Here is a 19,339-nt window from a genome sequence, read left to right as displayed (position 1 = left end):
TGTTAGATAACTTTTGCGTTTTTTAAGACAGCTAAGGAAAGTCAGATGTTCTGATACTTACGAATGACATAATCTCAGTTAGCTAGGTAGAAAAGTATCAATATGTGACGCAAATTTGTCAGGGATCCTCTCTTTATTACACAAGCGAGAAAACAGCTGGTCCAGTTTATAATATCACCTCTTAATGTCGTGTAAGATGAATTAGATAACCGTTGTTTCGTATCTATCATTTCATAAATTTGTCCCTCCTCTTTTCGACTTTGAGGATTCCTTCCATACCATGTAGGATCTCTGTATTTATCAACCTGTCATCATAGATGGTGCGGATCGAAACCAGTGCTCCATCATTATACCCGTGATTCTCCAATGCTTAATGTTTGCCTTCTCAATCTTCCCTTTTCCCGCAGAATCTGACATTCTGGCGGAGGTTTTGGCGGGAAATCATTCCTCATGAGACGAAAGCGATCCCCGTCGGCTGATAAGTCGGAGGTAACTTTCTCGTTTTTTCCATCTACACTTTTATCTCTTATTTGTTTCTTTCTTGATATCATTGCAGAACTTCCTTTTGCTCTTTCTACTCAGATTATTAGAAGAATTTGATGCAAAAAGTGTGTACTTCCGTTTCGTGACTTGTTTTCTTCTTACTTTCTGTTCAATTTACTTTCTGTTCAATGTAACCTCACCTATTTTCCCCACGGCCTGTTGGAATGGAACAATTAGCAAAAGTAGAACGTCTACTAGTAAATCACTCCAATCCTTAATGTCCCATTCAAGAAGGATGTTGTTGGATCGTTTTATATTTCAAGTGGGTCCTTAAGTTATTTCATTTCCTTCATGTCTCTGTTATTTTGTTAATCTCTTCTCATATTATATTTCATGGTCTTTAGGCTTGTGTCGCTCTATCTTTATTTTCGTGTTTGCCATTAAAATACCCACGTTTCTTTTTTCAAATTACTTTCTGCTTGATTTTTACAACCTCTGTTCTTATGTTGTTACGTAATACTTTCGCAGTAATTCGGCCACCAGATGAAATGATTTTCTTATGCATGTTCACCCTAATACTCTATTCACTGAATTCGTATGCAGGTGTTAGGCCAATATTAGACATTATCCGCAATTTGACTGCATGATTATGGAGTATTGTCTTGCATGCTTCACAGCCTTCGAATAATCGCCGACCATTATCTACTAGTTAGCTTTGCTTCTGTGTGTTTTCTTTCTGTACAGATATTTGTCATTTCTGATTTAAACTGTTAGTCTGTGGGCAAGCATGTCATAGAGAATAATTTCTGCATCCGTCGTTGTGCTTCTTTAATTGCATGTCCTCCGTTCATCAAATCCTTTCTTCTTTCCTCTATGTAATCACTGGTTGCATTAATTTTCTTTCCTACCATTTTGTAAATTATAATGTTCTTTAACAAAATCTGTATTTCCGTAACGAATCTAGAAATGGATGAAGGAATTCTCGCAATCTGATTGGTCAATTGCCATGTAATCATTTCTCACTGACTGCATATCATTTTGTATGTAACCATGCGTCCGGTAAATGCCGGACGCATATACTTTTTCCATGCATCTGGTAAATACCGGACGCATGATTGTTTTGCTTTGTGTTGTTCTTTACTATTCATCTGGTTATTACCGTGGATATGAGTTTCATATATATGCAGGTATTTCACACCCATTCTATAAAACAAATGTCTCACAGGTTTATGTTTTGTTTTTGCTTCTGTTTTTATGTGGTTCGTACGAATTGTGTACGCGTAGTACCTCTGAATTAATGGAACCCACTCGGCTATGCCTCGTGAGTTCAAACAATTCCGAGATGTTTTGTGTACTCGACTCCTACCGATCCACTCAAACCCGTGAGTCATTTGTACACCTTCCCATGATGCTGTTTCGTCAATCTCAAATTGTTTTGGGATATTTGGCCAATTCTCAAAACAATTTGTCGACACATCACTTGAACCAAAACTCCATCAATGAATAGGTTGGTTCTACATGTTGCCCCCAAGGAAAATTTGGTGGAGACGTCAACACACGAAGTGTTGATAGTAATATTACATATACATGGTTAAGTAATTGAACTTATTGTCTCTTTGAAAGTGAAGAGTTTGTTCGCAAAAACCGATAAGTCTATATTTGCCAAATTGAGATCTTTGCGATTAAAGGTCAAGAAAAATAAAGAGAATAATAAGAAAATTTCTGCTTCTTTTGACCATAACTTAGTGTCGAACCCTGGATTGAGTATAGATAAGGATGGAATAGTGTGTTACTTGGTCATTTGAGGAAAATATCGAAAAGTTTGAGAACACTGTAAAACTGGGTCCCGTATTATCAAGCGAGAGAGTTATCGTTGATTCCCGGGACTTATAATCAAATATACGTCTTGAGAAAAGGGGACTTGGGCCCCGTTTTATCAACAGATACAATCGAATACAAATTTCCTTTCCACACTGGTTGCCACAGACTTATGATAGAAATAAACTATACAAGTAGAAATATTGCCTGAGCCTCGCTTGCTCTACAAGAACCAATGCATGAAAACTAGTCTTCGAACACTGAATTCGATTTGATAGATCCGAGTAAACATTACTTATGTACAGTTCCTCTGTTTTATGGGGAAAATAAAACAGGATGGTGAATGCATTAGTATTATCAGCCTGACCAACGAGTACAGACATTAATCAAATTTTCGTGACTATGTAACATAAGTTCATACTATAAACCACAAGCATGATCAAACCGGGTGTGTATTTGAAAGGTAAAGATCATCTGTCTCCCTTACTCTGGTCTTCTTATATACTGATGATTTTCATCAGTATATAACGAGACCACTATAAGGGTGACTAATGCTGGGCTGTGAATGGGCTCAGTCTGAAATGAGCCTGCCTTACGATTGACTGGCGGTCGAGTCCAAATGGGTTTTTGCGGTATCATGCCGATCCCTCTAGAAATGAGCAAAACACTCTTTACTTCGGACTGGTAATAAAATGGAGGTATGTGCGTGTTAAAGCGTTCCACCAACAATCGCACTTAAACGATCCCATTCCACTTCTTGTGAAGATAAGGGTGTAAGCCCATTGTAAAATGACCCACTCCACACATAACCAGCAAGACAAGACGACAGACGAGTGACGAGCGTACCACTCATGGTTCGCCCCACGTGAATAGCACTTGTTAGCTAGTAATTGGTACATATGATTTGTTCAAGGCATTGCAGGAAACCAGCAAAATAGTAGCTGAAAGCAGGCTTTTGTCCGTGATTAAATGAAACAAACAAACAATGATTGGTCAGCAAACGGTACACTGCGTCTTTCGAAAAGAACATTCACATAGGGCAATTTTATGTAGAAACAAAAAGCAGTATACGAAGTGTCGTGCCTCACGTAGTGAGTCTATGAATAGACCGTCACTTTGAAATATCCGCTGTAAAACAGAGTTACAAATCCATCAAGCTTTAAGTTTTAATATCAACCATAAGCAGTCCGCCAACTGTTCTGCCCATAAAGGATGGGTTATCATTCATTTTAATCTAGCTTATAGAACAAGACTGGTATCGGAAATGCGTTGTCGACTTCAGTATTGTCATCGATCACGTCCGACCTGCCAATCTCTTGAAAGGGATCGTATAGTTTTAGTTGAGACCTAACTTTAGGTTTCTAACATTTTTGGTGAGATAATGAGAAACCTTTTATGAAATATTAAAGAACATGTAATTGCAAGAGGGATTCAACGCTTATTTGATGAAAATTGGTTTTGAAATGGCTGAGATTTTCAAATCGATCACGTCCAACCTGCCAATCTCTTGATAGGGATTGTATAGTTTTAGTTTAGACCTAAGATGACTCTATTAGGTTTCTAACATTTTTGGTGAGATAATGAGAAACCTTTTATAAAATATTAAAGAGTATGTAATTCCAGGAGGGATTCAACCCTTATTTGATGAAAATTGGTTTTGAAATGGCTGAGATTTTCAAAACAGAGCAATTCTAATAAAAAAAAAAAATAAATAAAAAAAAAAACTTTTATTAGGATCGTTTTGTTTTATTTTGTTTTTGGATATCTCAGCCAAACCAAAACCTAATAAACTTTGAAGACCTCTTAGAATGGTATGTTCTATATTATTTCATAGGTGCATTCTTGGTATCTCGCAAAAAGTTAAAAGCCCAGTCCTCATCTCCGCCAATACTATACCATCCCTTTAAAGCATTCTCGAAATAGGATTCAAAACACTGCTTGTGAGAAATTGAGCTCCATTTTCCCCTTGCAAAGGCTGTATCGTTGTACGTTCTTGCTCGTACTCTATGAGTGCACAAAATATTATACTCGTTGACTATAGATTCCAGCTCTAGCGAAAGGTAGAGTCATGGCTCTAAGCCTTCATGTCCAGTGGTTACTCTCAATCTCTTGCATTTGCAAAATCATCCTCGGTAAACCAGAACACGTCGTATGTCGTCATGTGTTGCTGGTCTGGGCAAACGTTTGCCAGTGCTGCTGTGAACTCAACTTGCACTTTTCTGTCGAATCAGGGCAGCATTTTGTTTGAAGATAATCAAAATGTCTAAAACATCCTCCATGATTGCCAAACACTGCATGCGGATCACAATTATTGCCATCCCCGCCTTGTAGCTTCTGACATAAAACACGTTTTTATAATTATCAAAATCTCCGATGGATTAAGGCTCTTCCCAGTACATTATGGGATACCAAGGATGTAAATTACCACATTATTTTCTCTTCCTTTAAATTTCAACTTCTTAAGACAATTTGTTTCCGATAGCGATAGCATGTCATTTAAAACATACCAAACTATTACCAAGCGACGTGGCTTCTTGGTTTACCAATGATGATACAATTCAAAACTTTACCTCTACCCAAATTCCATATATGTACGTGCGACGGACACGAAATCTATCCTGTGACGTAGATTCCAGTTTGATTTCAAAACAACTTTCAGTGGCTTCGTTGATGCTTCGTATCGGTACGCCTGTTTCGTTCAGGTAATAAGCAATTAAATCAACCTGATCTCAAATTCTAGAGAAATATTGTAGTTTACCGGAAAATTAAATAACAATGAGAAATCATTGGTTTGCCACACTAACGTAAAACAAACTTTAATTCAGAATTAATCCGTTGAATTTTCTTTTGGAATGTTAAGCGTGACTCTTTACTAGATTATTATTTCATCAGTATTGGTCGTTACCAGGTCCGGCAAGGTAATCCTAAAAGTCTAACATTCTTATTAGGTTGTCATGGGCACGGTTTGTGAAGGACGTTACCATTAAGATGGAATACAGAAGTAATTCGCGTCTTACGAAAGTCTTAACAACATGATTAGCTGCGTGTTCTCTGCACATTCTTTAAAAGTTGCTCGCTCGCGAGACCCACGAATCGATTACATCTGTAAATATCTCTACGCAACAATTGGTTTCACATAATGGCGACAGGTGCTGGATGTTTGCTAGTTTCATGAGGGTTGATTTTGACTAATTCACACAATAGCGAAAAATCGATGATTTTCAAAAGATTTCCGCTGTCGAGGGAGCGAGTGAGAGTGACAACTTTTTTCCCGCGCAAATTCTTCTTGTCGAACCATTTGTTGACACGCGCTCGTCCTATAGAAAATTTCGCTGTCAATCAAGAAATGCCACCTGGCTGTAACAATTTTCTTTTCAAGCATCTTCTCCTTCAGGCCTGAGGACAGTGGAAGTCTTAAAACCACAGACAGACAAACACTTTCAATCTGAAGGACGTAACTCAAGAATCTGATTTTTTTTTTCTTACTCGAAAAATCGTTTGCTCTTCTTGGCATATAGTAATACTGCCAAAGCGCTTATTACATATAACGTTTGTACATTCTATAACATGATGTACACAATATTGCAAAGGAAAGGTATATCAAATATGATACATTTTTCATTCATTGCTTATTGTACTTTTTACATTGCCAATTGTAATTTAGCTGGGGTTTTTTATTTCCTTCATAAATTTCATCTTTCTGTATATAAGTAATGATTCTGTGTAGATGATAAAGCAGTGAGTATTTATTTGTAGCGTCCGGCTCCTTGAAAAATAGAGAAAAACTTCTAACACATCTCATCTTTGCCCTGCGTCTACTGATCCATGAAAAGAGGGAAATAGAATAGGGTACGATTGCTTGGTAGAGGGATGGTAAGTAAAGTATGTTTGCTTCAATGAAACGCCCGTAGATTTGGATACAAAAGTGCACGATAGACTGGTACTTTAAATGGACTATGCAAAGCAAGTGCTTGTTGACTTGCATTGATTCATGATACCCTGATTATCACCTGTATAGCCAAAAGAGTATCTAAATGAGTGTTATATGTTTTATAAAAAAAGTATATATATTTCTACAGAGTTTTCTACAAGATTAATTGCATACCCCCCTAAAAAAACAAAAAAAAAAACTTCTTCACCAAAGTTTTGTCAGTAACATCATCTGTCAATCAAATGCTAAAGTGATAAAAAGATTAGCAAAAGACTTTGGAATGCACATTCCCATACACCAAGCAAATTCACATGTTTCCATGCAATGTATTTTGTTAATTGATTAGTAACATACTGCGAGTGCTGGGAATATTTAGTTGCGGCGACATCTTCTCCATTGATATGCTCTTTGCACTGATACGTGTAAGACTACATACCAGAACATCATTATTATACTGATAGACAATCATCTGGTACCAGAGCCTATAATACCATATATTTTAATGTGAAATTGGTCTCTTTGTTCCCACGTGACGTAACGATTCGTTACGCCCTGCAGGTGATACGCCTGACTTCGGACGAAATCAACCACAAGAAGCTCCGCGTCCGGCAGCTGCACAAGTTTACTATCCTCCACTATTCGCCCTTTAAAGCCGTCTGGGATTGGTTTATTCTCCTTCTCGTGGTCTACACCGCCATCTTCACTCCGTATTCCGCCGCCTTCCTCCTCAAGAACGATGAGAACAAAGCCAAGCTCAACAAAGACGCCGACACGCGCGATGGCGACAGTCTATCGACCAGCTACACGCAACCCCTGGTCATCATCGACATGGTGGTCGACGTCATGTTCATCGTCGACATCTTCATCAACTTCCGGACGACGTTCATCGACGACACGATCGGCGAGGTGGTGTCGAACCCATCAAAGATCGCCAAGCATTACTTGAAGGGATGGTTCGTCATCGACGTGCTCGCGGCCATCCCATTCGATCTCCTTCTCTTCGCCGTGCCAGCAGACGAGGTGAGGAACGGTCACGGTCCATGTTGGGAGTACATGAAACATTAGAGAAATAAGACCACTTTATTGTTGTTAATGATGATAATACAACATAGTTGTTTTATCTACAGGTATGCAACTGTCATTATGGTCATCATTATCATTATTAATTATAGGCCTATATCAAAATGCTTGGGTTAGGGTTAGGGTAAGGAAAAGTCACCAAATTCGTTGAAATTAGATTAAAGAACCAGGAGTGGCAAATGAAAATTTGGCAGGGGTAATTTGCCCCCCCCCCCCCATTCGAGCTTTAGAGTTAACATTCCTTGTAAGTACATCCATGACTTGATTTGGTCTATTTTGATTTTTTCCCCCATCGTCGGTTTCTTTCTCGTAGAAAACAACGTCCGCCATGAGTCTACTGAAGACGGCGCGTCTTTTACGTCTGCTACGCGTCGCGCGTCGCTTGGACCAGTACTCGCAGTTCGCTCCAGCCGTTGTGTGCTTACTAATGTGTGCCTTTACCCTAGTCTCTCACTGGATGGCGTGTATATGGTACGCCATCGGGGAGCAGCAGCGTCCAGAAATACAGTACGGATGGCTGGACCTACTCGCCCAAGATTTGTTTACTCCTTATACGGTAAGAACAAGTTCACATCATTCTCGGGTATTTCTCAATAGACCATTTCTTTACAATCCATGGATATTACCTTTGCTACAGCCTGGTATCGAAGTATGGTTATTCACTCGCAAAGCCTGATATTTACCAGTATTGTTAGAAAAAGTTTGGTTAGGCATTCAATGTAAAACAATGAAATATATGCAAATATACATACTGATGGACCATTCTTGTTACCTGTTTTACTCAAGTTCTTTCTTTGTATGAACGCGAATTCCATAAATTGTCACGTCGGGCAAGCTTATGCATTACGTCACTTGGAAAACGAGTGAATTGTTTGACCAACTAAGAAAGCAGAAAGCTCATTTGTACCAATGTGCACATGAGCTAACTCCGAGCTGGTTTCTTCTCATCTATACTTTTGATTTACATTTCATTTCATTTTCCTACTAAGAAGATGACTGGATAGCTCCACATATTCAGCTCCACAAGCTCGTCTTCCATACCTAGCACTGCAAGGGATCCAGTTGCGTGTACTTGTAGTTTCTTTCTGGACTCCTTAACGACACCGTATTAATGAAATGCCTCTCCTGCACACGTTGCGTGACACTTTTCAAAATAATGCGCTACACTCAATCCCCTATCCATTCCCACCCTACCCCATCCCCATTCGTGAGATTAAGCTTTCCTCTAGATTGCGTTCCATAATGAATGTATGTGGGTCGATTCATATCCAATGATTACATTGACCCCAATTTTCCAAGGATTTTCATTTCTGTATTTGCTGCCAACAATAAAGCATAATCTCCGCAGTATTTCATGAATTCGATTACGCGGCACACGTGCTAAAATTTGAGGTTTCATTTTCCACAGAATGGGCCCAATAGAGGAATTTAATGCAAAAGACATGCTCATATGATATCAATTCATTCCAAATGTGATGAGAATCTATTTATTCCCATCCATTGAGAGAAATGAAAGACCAAAGCGACCACACAGTTTTCAGTTCATTATAATCATCGAATATACCCAGTCCTTTTCTGAAACAGAGTGCTTAACATGTGCATTTACTTGATATATTTCTGTCTACGTCACACACTCACACACAAACACACACGGGCTGGCATGATACCTTCAAGAATAAAGTGTAAGGTTCTTCACATGAGAGCATAGCGTTGTGAAAGATACAAATTGTATGATCGCATGGTACAGCTCACAAGTTGACCATTTTCAACAACACAGAGTTGGATATTTTGACCAATTTCTTTGTGCTTGCATCAATTTAACATGAAACCCGTTATCTGTTTACATAGTGCACCTGTTCCCATGAAATATATAGGATAAGCCCTTTGATGTTTGCTATATGTCCGGTAAAAATCGCACGATTTTTTTTTCTGGCCATTGGACTTTTTGGTTTTTGGTGGGTTTGGGCCGTAAAATACTATTTATGAAATTGGAATACAAAATATCGAACGAGGCTAATGCGTCTACAAGACGACCTCTTCGTTAGCAAGGATAATAAGGATTGTCACCTTTGAATTTGACAGTTTGAGAAGACACGTGCCTCTGAATGTATATGTGTAGGGTGTCCGATGCACATGGTATGTTGAGCGCTGCCGCGTGAGATTCAAGAAAACGTTCATTTTCCCGCCGCTGAAAAAAAAAAAAAAAAAACACTGTCGTCTGCGCGTCCGCCCTGAAGAAACGCTTCCTTCAGAATTCGCACGTCCATTTCTATATGTCCCATTGCTTTCATGTAATGAACGTTAACCTACTTTGACAGTAATAATGGAGTGGCTATTATATCCACAGAGATCGAAATTGCCAGAGAAGTAAATTGCTCTCCGTCTCCCGCCCCCTCCCCCTCCTAAAACATACTAGTACACAATTGTCATTTGCATAATGTATTTTGCCTTCTCTTATCACTCCGTAATGTTAGAGCCCTTGAAGTAGATAATGACTCCCAATCTGTCTCCCCGTATGTGTGACTTTGTATCTCTCGTAGATTTCCCTGCTCTCTATGTCTTCTTTCGCTAAATGCTCTTTCCTTCTCCCCACCCCTTCGCTTTCTCTCTCTCTCTCTCTCTCTCTTTAGCATTGTATCTTTTTGTCTGCCTCTTGATATATCTAGTTATTTGTTGCTACCTTTTACATCCAGCATGATCAGTATCCAAGGTACTAATGTTTTAAGAGATTATGTCCCTGTATTCAATTTCTCTCAACCGCCTTGATCCACCCTTACATTAGTGTTAATCACATTTCCTGTAGGATGCTTTATCTCTTCTGGTATTGGTGTCCAACGTCCTTACACCGATGTATTGCCATGAACGAAGAAATGTAGGCCGGTGCATCCAGGGACGTTGCTCTATACCGCCGCACTTTATTCACCAAAGCTCTGGTAGCGGCTGTATGTGTTTGACAAAATTCACATAACAAGGGAATGATTAATCAGAGGGGTGAAGGTTGAGATATGATTTTTTTTTATTTGTCTCCCTCTACAGATGAAATATGTAAGATCGCAACTACTGATCTGTATATTTAACAATCATGTCAAGGATAGCCTCGTCTGGTTTCCAGACCCTTTGCCAACTGGACTCCGCGGCGATGAAGTCGCCGCCTTTGCCGACTCAGCACGACAAAATCACCTAAGCCTACCCCAGTTTTCGACGATGAGTGCGTCAATATCCTGTATAGAGAAATAGTACGAGCAGAGGGTCTGGAAGCCAGACTAGGGATAGCCTGGTAGGGGTCTAGGGCAATTACCCCCTGGGCAATTACCCCGGACCCTTCCCCTGGCCCTAATCCTAATCCTAATCCTAAATCTAATCCTAACCCTAACCCAAACTCCTAACCCTAAACCTAACCTTAACCCTAATCTTTACTCTACCCTTACCACTAACCAGTATTTAGCGGGGGGGGGGGGGGGGGGGGTAATTGCCCTCTGGGGGTAATTTCCCGGATCCGCCTGGTGGTAGTGTCACTCAATGTCGCTCCCCGTAGAAAAATACCAACATCCATCCTATCTATTTATCTACTATTCTCCCTTGCGTGTGTCCTCATAGAGGACATGAAACTCGTAGGCCTACGCTTATTTGTTTATTCTGAAAATTATGGAATACCACTCAGCGCATATCATGCCCTTCTATTCATACTGTGATTTACTATAATGCTTTGCCTCTGGTTTGAGAGGGTCAAAATAGATTAATGACAAAACTGCACAGCGTAGTAAATACATGTTACTGAGGCAGACACTTTGAAAGTGTTAAGGCCACCGCACACTGTACGACTTTCGGTCGCAGGACTAACTGACTTTAGATCTGAAATAGATAAACGTGTTTGTTCTGAGGCTATTGAGATTTATTTCGGATCCAAAGTCGGTCAGTTCTGCGACTGACAGTAGTATACTAGTATAGTGTGCGGTGGACTTAAAGCCCGCCGCACACTATACGACTCACGATCTTACGGCTGACAGATCCGAAATAAAACACGATAACCTCGGAATAAACACGCTTGTTTATTTCAGATCCAAAGTCTGTCAGTCGTGTAGTCGTGAGTCGTATAGTGTGCGGCGGGCTTTAGTCACACGCACGACAAACCGAGATCGGATGCGATTTGCTTGAAGTACAGCAGACGGCAATTCATGAATGTGGTATAGTATAGAGAACGAGGGCAATCAATTTTGGTGCAGCCAGACACTGCTTGACAAAGATTGTAAATTACACTGACAGCATTACAGCAATAACACCGGGGGCGAGTTCGCGACAAGTTCATTACGGGGGGAAAGTGTCATCTAAATTTCTCCAAGACACATTCTATACGTAAACGCAATTCAAGGAGAACATATGTAACATAGTCTGTTTATCTTATTTTATTCCTTGATGGAACGAGTCGAGGTAAAGAAGTGGCTTGATGCAACGCACTTCGATAGAATTATTGTCAAAACTTTAGATGAAAAAAAATGTGATCATGATCAGATTTTGGCAGACGATAAGCTGTTCCCTCTTCAAATTATCGTAGATGCTTAAACATGTGGAAATAGAGACAACTACTGAATGCAAACTGGTTTGCACCAATATGCCGTAGTGGAATGATTGTTGATAGACAGAACTGTGAGTTGATCAGTAACTTGTTACAAAGATGAAGAGCACTCTACACTCATACGTATGGAACATTGGTAAACTTGTCTATTGGTTTATTGGAATGCAATTTGGATTGGAATGTTGGAATGCACACTTGTGTTCCTACGTTGCTCTGAATCTATACGGAAATTTGATGACAACTCACCTTATAACTAACATCGAAATTATTTATACTGGTGAGTTGTTTGGCTATACAGGGGGCCGCGGGAGAGAAGAAAGAGGGAATTGGGCTGCAGTCTCCCCCTTCAATAATTATGTCATTGGCTAAAAAGAATATCGGGGGGGGGGAAGAAAGACACATGGACACTCTGAATACACTGCCTTCCCAAGGGTTCCTCCAGACACTGCCCCCCCCCCCCCACACACACACATAAACACTTTAATAAAGGTTGCATGGCCCCTGGAAAAACTTTCGCACCATGATATTCAGCTTCTCACAATCACTACCTTTGCACTAAGATTCCTTGCGAGGGGGGACATGTCTTTAATAAGGCGGGAAGGTGGAAAGTGGATGAATGGCGCCCAAACTGGAGGAAGACATATGGGCGTGTCACGTGACTGCTAAGACTGCAAGATTGATGAGAGCAGTATCAACGTATCTTCATCTTATTTACCTTGTTTCCCGATCGCAAATTGGCAACATTAATGGAGCTGGCTGTGCGAGATATTTGCGGATATGAATATGGACTGTTTTGTACTTTTGCCGTTCGATGGCTTTCAGTGATGTCACATAGACAAATACATCTTAATTAGGACGAAGCCATGTCTTTGCATATAGAGTGCAATGCATGGTATGAGTGGTTGAGATGTTGACTAAACTCTTGCCTCAATGAAGGGAGTATGAATGAATGAATGCGAGACCTTAATACACTGTACAGGAATAAATGAGCAAAATAGTGACGAAAACTGGTCACCGTCGCCTGTTAGATAATTCGTGGGTAGAAGAATTGGTGATGAATTATTGCCGTGAAATTATGAATATACGTAGAAAAACAATAGACAATACATATTTTTGATTAATGTTACATGCATGCCACAGGAGGGATCCACTGTTCCAAACCACTTTGAAAGCCCCAGTGAATGTCTGTATGAAATTGGCTAATCAGAGTACAGTGATATAAGTTGATGGACGGTCTTATCAATATTGGCGATTTTGATAGCTCCTCAAGAAACCCGGATGTCGTTTTTCGGTATAGATACAGATCCCTCAAACGTACTCCCTTGTAGGGGCAACTTGTTCCCACCAAAGAGATTCTCTGTGGTGTAATCTCTATTGGTTCCTACCATTTGCAAACCAATATGTGTAGTAGTTGTTTCTTTGCTGAAGTGCATGTACATCCTGTTGCAAAATAAATACGATGGTTGACAAATATGATTAGTTCAGGGCAGACTTTGGACGGGCACACTGTCATATACACGCACAAGCACAAACATGGCCCGAATTCACGAAGGTGGTTTAAACCTGGTTCAAACCCAGACCATGTTACAAATTTAGATCATGGTCTAAAATAAGCGTGAAATAGGTGTACATTTGACATACGCGCATCAATGCACGTTTATTACTGGACTTCTGCTGGCGTACCCAATCTGTCAATCGTATTTATGCAGATTTGCATAGACCATGGCTTGAATTTTGTACCACCTTCGTGAATTCGGGTCTATGTTCTATACGATATTTTTTCCGGCATAACGTCAAACGTCGACGCAATACATCCTGAACCGTTGATAGGTCAGCAACTATTTTATGAAGTATGCTGTAATCATCTCCCAGATTCTGGTGCTGATAGCTGATCAACGAAAAAAAAAATGTCATACTTCAAATTTACTAAATGTCACCGTGCAGTCACAAACTCTTAGATTGAAAAAATGGGAGCAAGTAATATGATTTTTATACGTCTTTAAATTGCCGGTATAAGTAATGAAAATACGCTTGCAACGAAGTATCCTTATCCGCCTTGAGAAACGGCAGGCAGTAGATAGGTTTATCTGTTATTGTCTGTGCAACATTAGTTTACCTACTGCAAGCAAATCGTACGGCAAAGCTACGAATCGTATATTGTTGGGTTTGTTTGTTTGTTTGTTTGTTTGTTTGTTTGTTTTTTTGTTTCCATGTATTATTATGTATGGAATAGGGCATACATGTGCATCCCTCTCCTTGTTTCATCCAATCTATTGTCCAATGCGCAAACACATTATCGATCATTTTCTTTTAAAGCGTTGAGTTTCTTTTGGTTCGAATTTCATGTTACGAGACATGATTATATGCAGTACAAATAATCAAAACAAATTTACTCACACCATCAAATGCCGAATTTAAACACAGAGCAAAAATTAGTGCGAGTTAAACGACGTTCATATCATATTAAGATTGACTCCTTGCCATCCATCCCGACTTGCAGGGGGAAAAAAAAACACAAGAAAAAGAAAAATACGTAACAGGATCGAAAAGAACAATGCTAATATGTGATTCTTCAGGAATGTTCATTAATCAGACTTTGATCCATTAAACACGTGTGCGATAATTACCACGATTACAGCTTCAGTCTTTCTGCGAAATTTGTTGAAATTGAAATCGTTTTATCACAACACAAATAATTATTATCACATTTGCGCTTCTTTCTCTCAACAAATTAAAATGTATGTGCACATAGATATTTTTAATGTGTACAAATACACACGCACAGACACATGCATATAAGTTTATATTCACATTAATCTTATGTGCAATTAACGTGGACATTAGCGTTTAGTAGTGACTGAGATAACTCTCCTTCATAACTCGTGTTTTATTCTCCAGTAGGCCTATGTTGTTTGAGCAAAAACACCTGTAACAAAACAAACTTTATTTGCTTTGGTTTAGATACATTATCCAAAACGCGACCATAGCTACGGATTTTTTTTTTCCGATGATCAAAAAAAAAAAAAAAAAAAAACCCCAGCAACACCGATAAATACATCGATTTCAAATATAACAAAGTGTTGTCTTATATACAGTTGGTGTTGTGAGTTCCTATTATGACGTCATGAGATCGGGTAATGAAGTTGTCCTCGATACAAGTATGCCTCAGTGAGGGTAGAGTAGGGTTTGATTTCGATGAATGATGATCAATCGGGTCCCATAAGATAGCATGTGTCATTTGTATCAATCACTTTCATTTTTCATTTGAGTCACACTGCGTCTTTAATCTTAATCTATACTGTTGGATAGCAGAATAAATGTGATGCTCGTCGCAAGCGTCCAAGCGGTTCATAGCTATTTACGTTAGAGCCCCATACCATCGTTATAGAAGTGGCATATTTGACATGTATGAATGTATACGGACACGTCGGGCTATCTCATTCCCACCGAAAAAAAAAAGAGCCAAGAGCAGGGTTTAACCCGGATACTTCAGTAAAGCCGAATGTCGCCATTAATCAATAGGGGGCGATCTTTAAGAAAGCGGACGCCGCCACCTTTCTTTGGAGGGATAATACAGTGTACATGTATGTCTTGATGAATGAGCAAAGTTGCTATTCCAGGCGAGTGTGATGTGACTTCGTGTCTGTGTTTGCGGTGATTTGTTGGTCACAGGTGGTTTACAAGAATCCATTGTTTGTCGCCCGTGATGTACCTCCGAGTCATGGCTCCCCGTGCATGCATCTATGCTAACACCTGACGACAATCAAAAAAAAAAAAATAAAAAATAAAAAAATGGCGCGTCTCTCATGTCAACGAGAGGTCGCCACTCTCGACACACAATATACCCAGCATCCCCCGCGGGTGGGGAATTTCAGTCAGATCTTTTGTGCCTTGCGTCGTTCCTCGGTATGAATTCTGTCAAGAACACGTGCAGCGCCATAGTGTGCTGTATGAGGATGAATTCACAATCATATGAAATCAAGAAGACGGTCATGTCGAGGGCGTAATTGAAAGGTGAAGTGTAGTTTTGCTATCAGACGTTGATATGTCGGATAGTGTTTGCTACTCCGAAGGTTCGTTAATCCGAAAATTAAATTGAAAGCAGGTTTGTCATTCCGAAGGTTCGTTAATCTGAAATTGAAATAAGTTTCATTTCAAACACACAAACTCTGTAAACCTAGATGTCCGTTAGTACGAAAATGTATAATTTGTGGCGTTATTCCAGAGATACGCTATTCCGAACGTTCGTTAATCAGAAAATTAGGTAAGGTTTGTCATTCCGAAGGTTCTATGGTCTCAAAATTATAATGATTAAAAAAAATAAAAAAAAAAACTTGGATACTAACGAACCTTCAGAGTGATTTGGAAATGTGAAAAAAAAAATGATGATGTGAAGAAAGCATGATATAAAACTTTTCAGTTTTTAACGCACGAGACAGTGAAGCAAAATACCATATTAGATTGGTTAATAGGCGTAGTCACTAACTTCAGTGCAAATTGGATGCTTGATAATCTATTCAAATAACATTGTTTTTTTTTCTTTTTACTATCTGGCATGCTGAACTGCGTTTCTGTTCGAAGAGCTACCAATTTGACCCTTATAAAATTCAAACTCTGAAATGTCGAGTAAATTATGCAATTATAACCACCTAAAAATCATGTGACTTGTTGGAAGACATGAAAACGAAATCGAAGAGTCTATTACTGATTTTTCTTCAGTACCTAGCTGGATTCAGAATCATCCATAACAGCACAGACATTACCACCTGTTTGATCCCTGAAAGTATCAGACAATGATACACACGCAAACAATTTCAAGAACCTTTCGTTTCCTTACTTTCTTTACATGTCCTTTGTAAATGAAATAGCCTGTATATTGTTAAAGCAGAGTGGCAGCTTTCCCTAATTTGGAAAAGGCGTCTCAAGTTATCAAATAAATCACAAATTTCTCTTCAGGAATTACAATTAATTGGTAAATGATACGTCGGGGTTTAATTTATCGTTATACCATTCGCTACTAAATTATCTAATCAGAAGAAATGCAAAATACTTGCCAGTGTTACTCCTTAAGTAAGTTATACGTCGACACCACAAAACCTGCGATATCCTTAAGAAATAAAAGCTTGGTGAAAGACCGAGAATGTTAGCCAGGTATTCATGATCACATTTCAACCCTGTAAGGTGCAGATACCGTGCAAATCCTCCCAACAAGATCTTCTTTTGTTTTTTACCTTTGAACGTCGGTCGTCCGCCAATATTTTGTAGGTGATTATATATCAAAAAATGCAGTAAGACGAAGAAAAAAAAAACGATTGCTTTATCTTTAAATGTTTTTCCCTTATTTAAAGAGACATTTCCCTGGTATTGCTTGTTTTTCTATTATGTCGCAAAGGAAGAGTATAATGTTTATTAAACAACAAACGACGTGTGTTCTTCCGTTGCGAGCGATGCGGGTGGTTGGCTTGTGTCAATACTTTGTGACGAAACAATTACATTTGCGTTAGAGACTGGGTACCAAGACTAAAGACCTGCTTGGGGGATAGTATTACACCTTTCTAGCTTCTCATGAGACATCAAATTAGTCTTGTTTTTCTACCCCGAGGTGAAATTGTCTCTTATCTTTCGTGTTGATCTAAGCGACAGATGCGACCATAATACACTCCGCTGCGCAGCTTGCGTTTCTGAAGCTAGAGGGAAAACCAATTGCAATATCAAAGCATACATTACATTACCGCTTGCATCTTTGGGCAGACGACGGGCGGATAGCATTACGCGGGAAAAGAGAAATTCAATGTTGCCAAGGCGGAAGTGTGTTTCACATCTTGATTGGATTGGAGACAACCTTAAAAATGTATTGTGCGTCACGGAGCATCAACGCCACCTTGATCGACACATAGAGACATGGCCCAACAACCTGTTATATTTTTTTTCATACATTTTTCTTACATCAGAAATAAACTAGATGAAACATATCTAATTGAGATTGAACCATACTTTCAGGTGTGAGCACATGTCTGTTAATCGAGCCTTAGCACGCATGTATAGCAACAACTCACTCCCCTCCATTTACGATTCTATGTTTCAAAGAAATCAATCATTCCATGACTATCCCACTCAACGTTCCAATGAATTTCACTTACCTCTTTTACACGAACAATTCTTGCTAAGAACACACTTATCTATACTGGCCCAACTTATTCGAATTTTCTGAATAATGACATAAAAATTGCACCCTCTATATTTTCATTTAAGAGGAGATTAAAGTCTTTCTTATTGCAATGTTATGTTCCTACAGAATTGAATCAGCCTGTTGGCTCATTTTAATTTCTTTTCGAAGAATTTTGATTACCAATGATATACTGTCACGTATTTTCTCGTCCCTGTTGTCCTGAGACACTTACAGAGTAGATTTGATTCTACTTGTATTACTTCCGCATCTATTTCTCTCTTTTTTTCCATATTTCCGTATCCTTTCCACGCATCCCATTATTTTTTTCGATATAGTTCTGTCGAGGATCGCTGGATCTGTTTTGCCTTTCTGTCCGTTGTATTGTCTTCCTATTATGATAGTCTTGTCTCGTTCTGTCTTGTATTTAAGTCCCCCTTTATAAGTTTTGTCGTCCCAGTCTCCTTTAAGGTTCATTCGCTTGTGTATGTGTGTCTGTCTGTTACTCTGTCTTCTTATTGGGCTTCCAGACTTTTTTTTATCTGACTTTATTCCCAATTTACCCCCTTTTTGCATCAGTTCATTTTCTATTGACATTCTGTACCTGAGGGGCCCACATTCTACAAGCATTGCCTTTTTAGTGGGTCCCACATTCTACAAGCATTGCCTTTTTAGTGGGTCCCACCATTTTTCGATATTTTGTGTAATGTTATATCGTCTATATCACTTCAGTCAATTTTCATTACAACATTATTTGTTACCCCAAGGTTCCACAATTATGTTTTCTCAATTTACTTTGTTTTGATTATATGTAACCTTATTCTCTGTTACCAAAGAAATTGAAATGTTTATGTTCTTTTCGAAAAATTAAATAAAGTTTGAATTGAATTGAAAATTGAATTGAAAATACATAATATCAACCGGGTTAATGCAGTTATATATCATCTTCATTTCTTTATCTCGTGTACACTATAACCTATTACATATCTTTCCAAATCATTATAACCTAAATAGTTGCCAAGAACGGTGTCGAAATAATTGTCGGGGAACAGGTTTTTGCTGGTGCAATTGATTTGTAAGTGATAAATAAGATTACGTAATGGCTCCCCAGTACAATGCTCTTTGAAGCATCCTTCGTTCATGCTTCAGTATCAACAAAAATTAATAAGCAGCAATTACAATTGCCTGAATAAAGACTCTGATTGTATCACCCACGACATGATCATCTATTTTACTGTTACAATATTTATAACGTATGTTTAGAATTATCATGATAATATTCTGGGTT

At 39.0% G+C, this 19,339-nt stretch overlaps 1 protein-coding gene across 1 annotated transcript in view; it reads left to right on the top strand.

The window, feature by feature from the left end:
• The first annotated feature begins 450 nt into the window (after positions 1-450).
• The window catches only part of LOC140229955 (potassium voltage-gated channel unc-103-like), a 70,201-nt gene continuing 51,312 nt past the window's right edge, over positions 451-19,339 (top strand). The window contains exons 1-3 of the mRNA XM_072310154.1: positions 451-489; positions 6,791-7,252; positions 7,626-7,868. Coding sequence (XP_072166255.1) covers positions 451-489; positions 6,791-7,252; positions 7,626-7,868 — 744 coding nt within the window. The remainder of the gene's footprint in view (positions 490-6,790; positions 7,253-7,625; positions 7,869-19,339) is intronic.

This window comes from Diadema setosum, chromosome 6 (genome assembly GCF_964275005.1).
Source record: "Diadema setosum chromosome 6, eeDiaSeto1, whole genome shotgun sequence".
Classification (NCBI taxonomy): domain Eukaryota; kingdom Metazoa; phylum Echinodermata; class Echinoidea; order Diadematoida; family Diadematidae; genus Diadema; species Diadema setosum.
The sequence above is the reverse complement of the archived record's forward strand: the minus strand, read 5'-3'. Positions and strand labels throughout refer to the sequence as shown.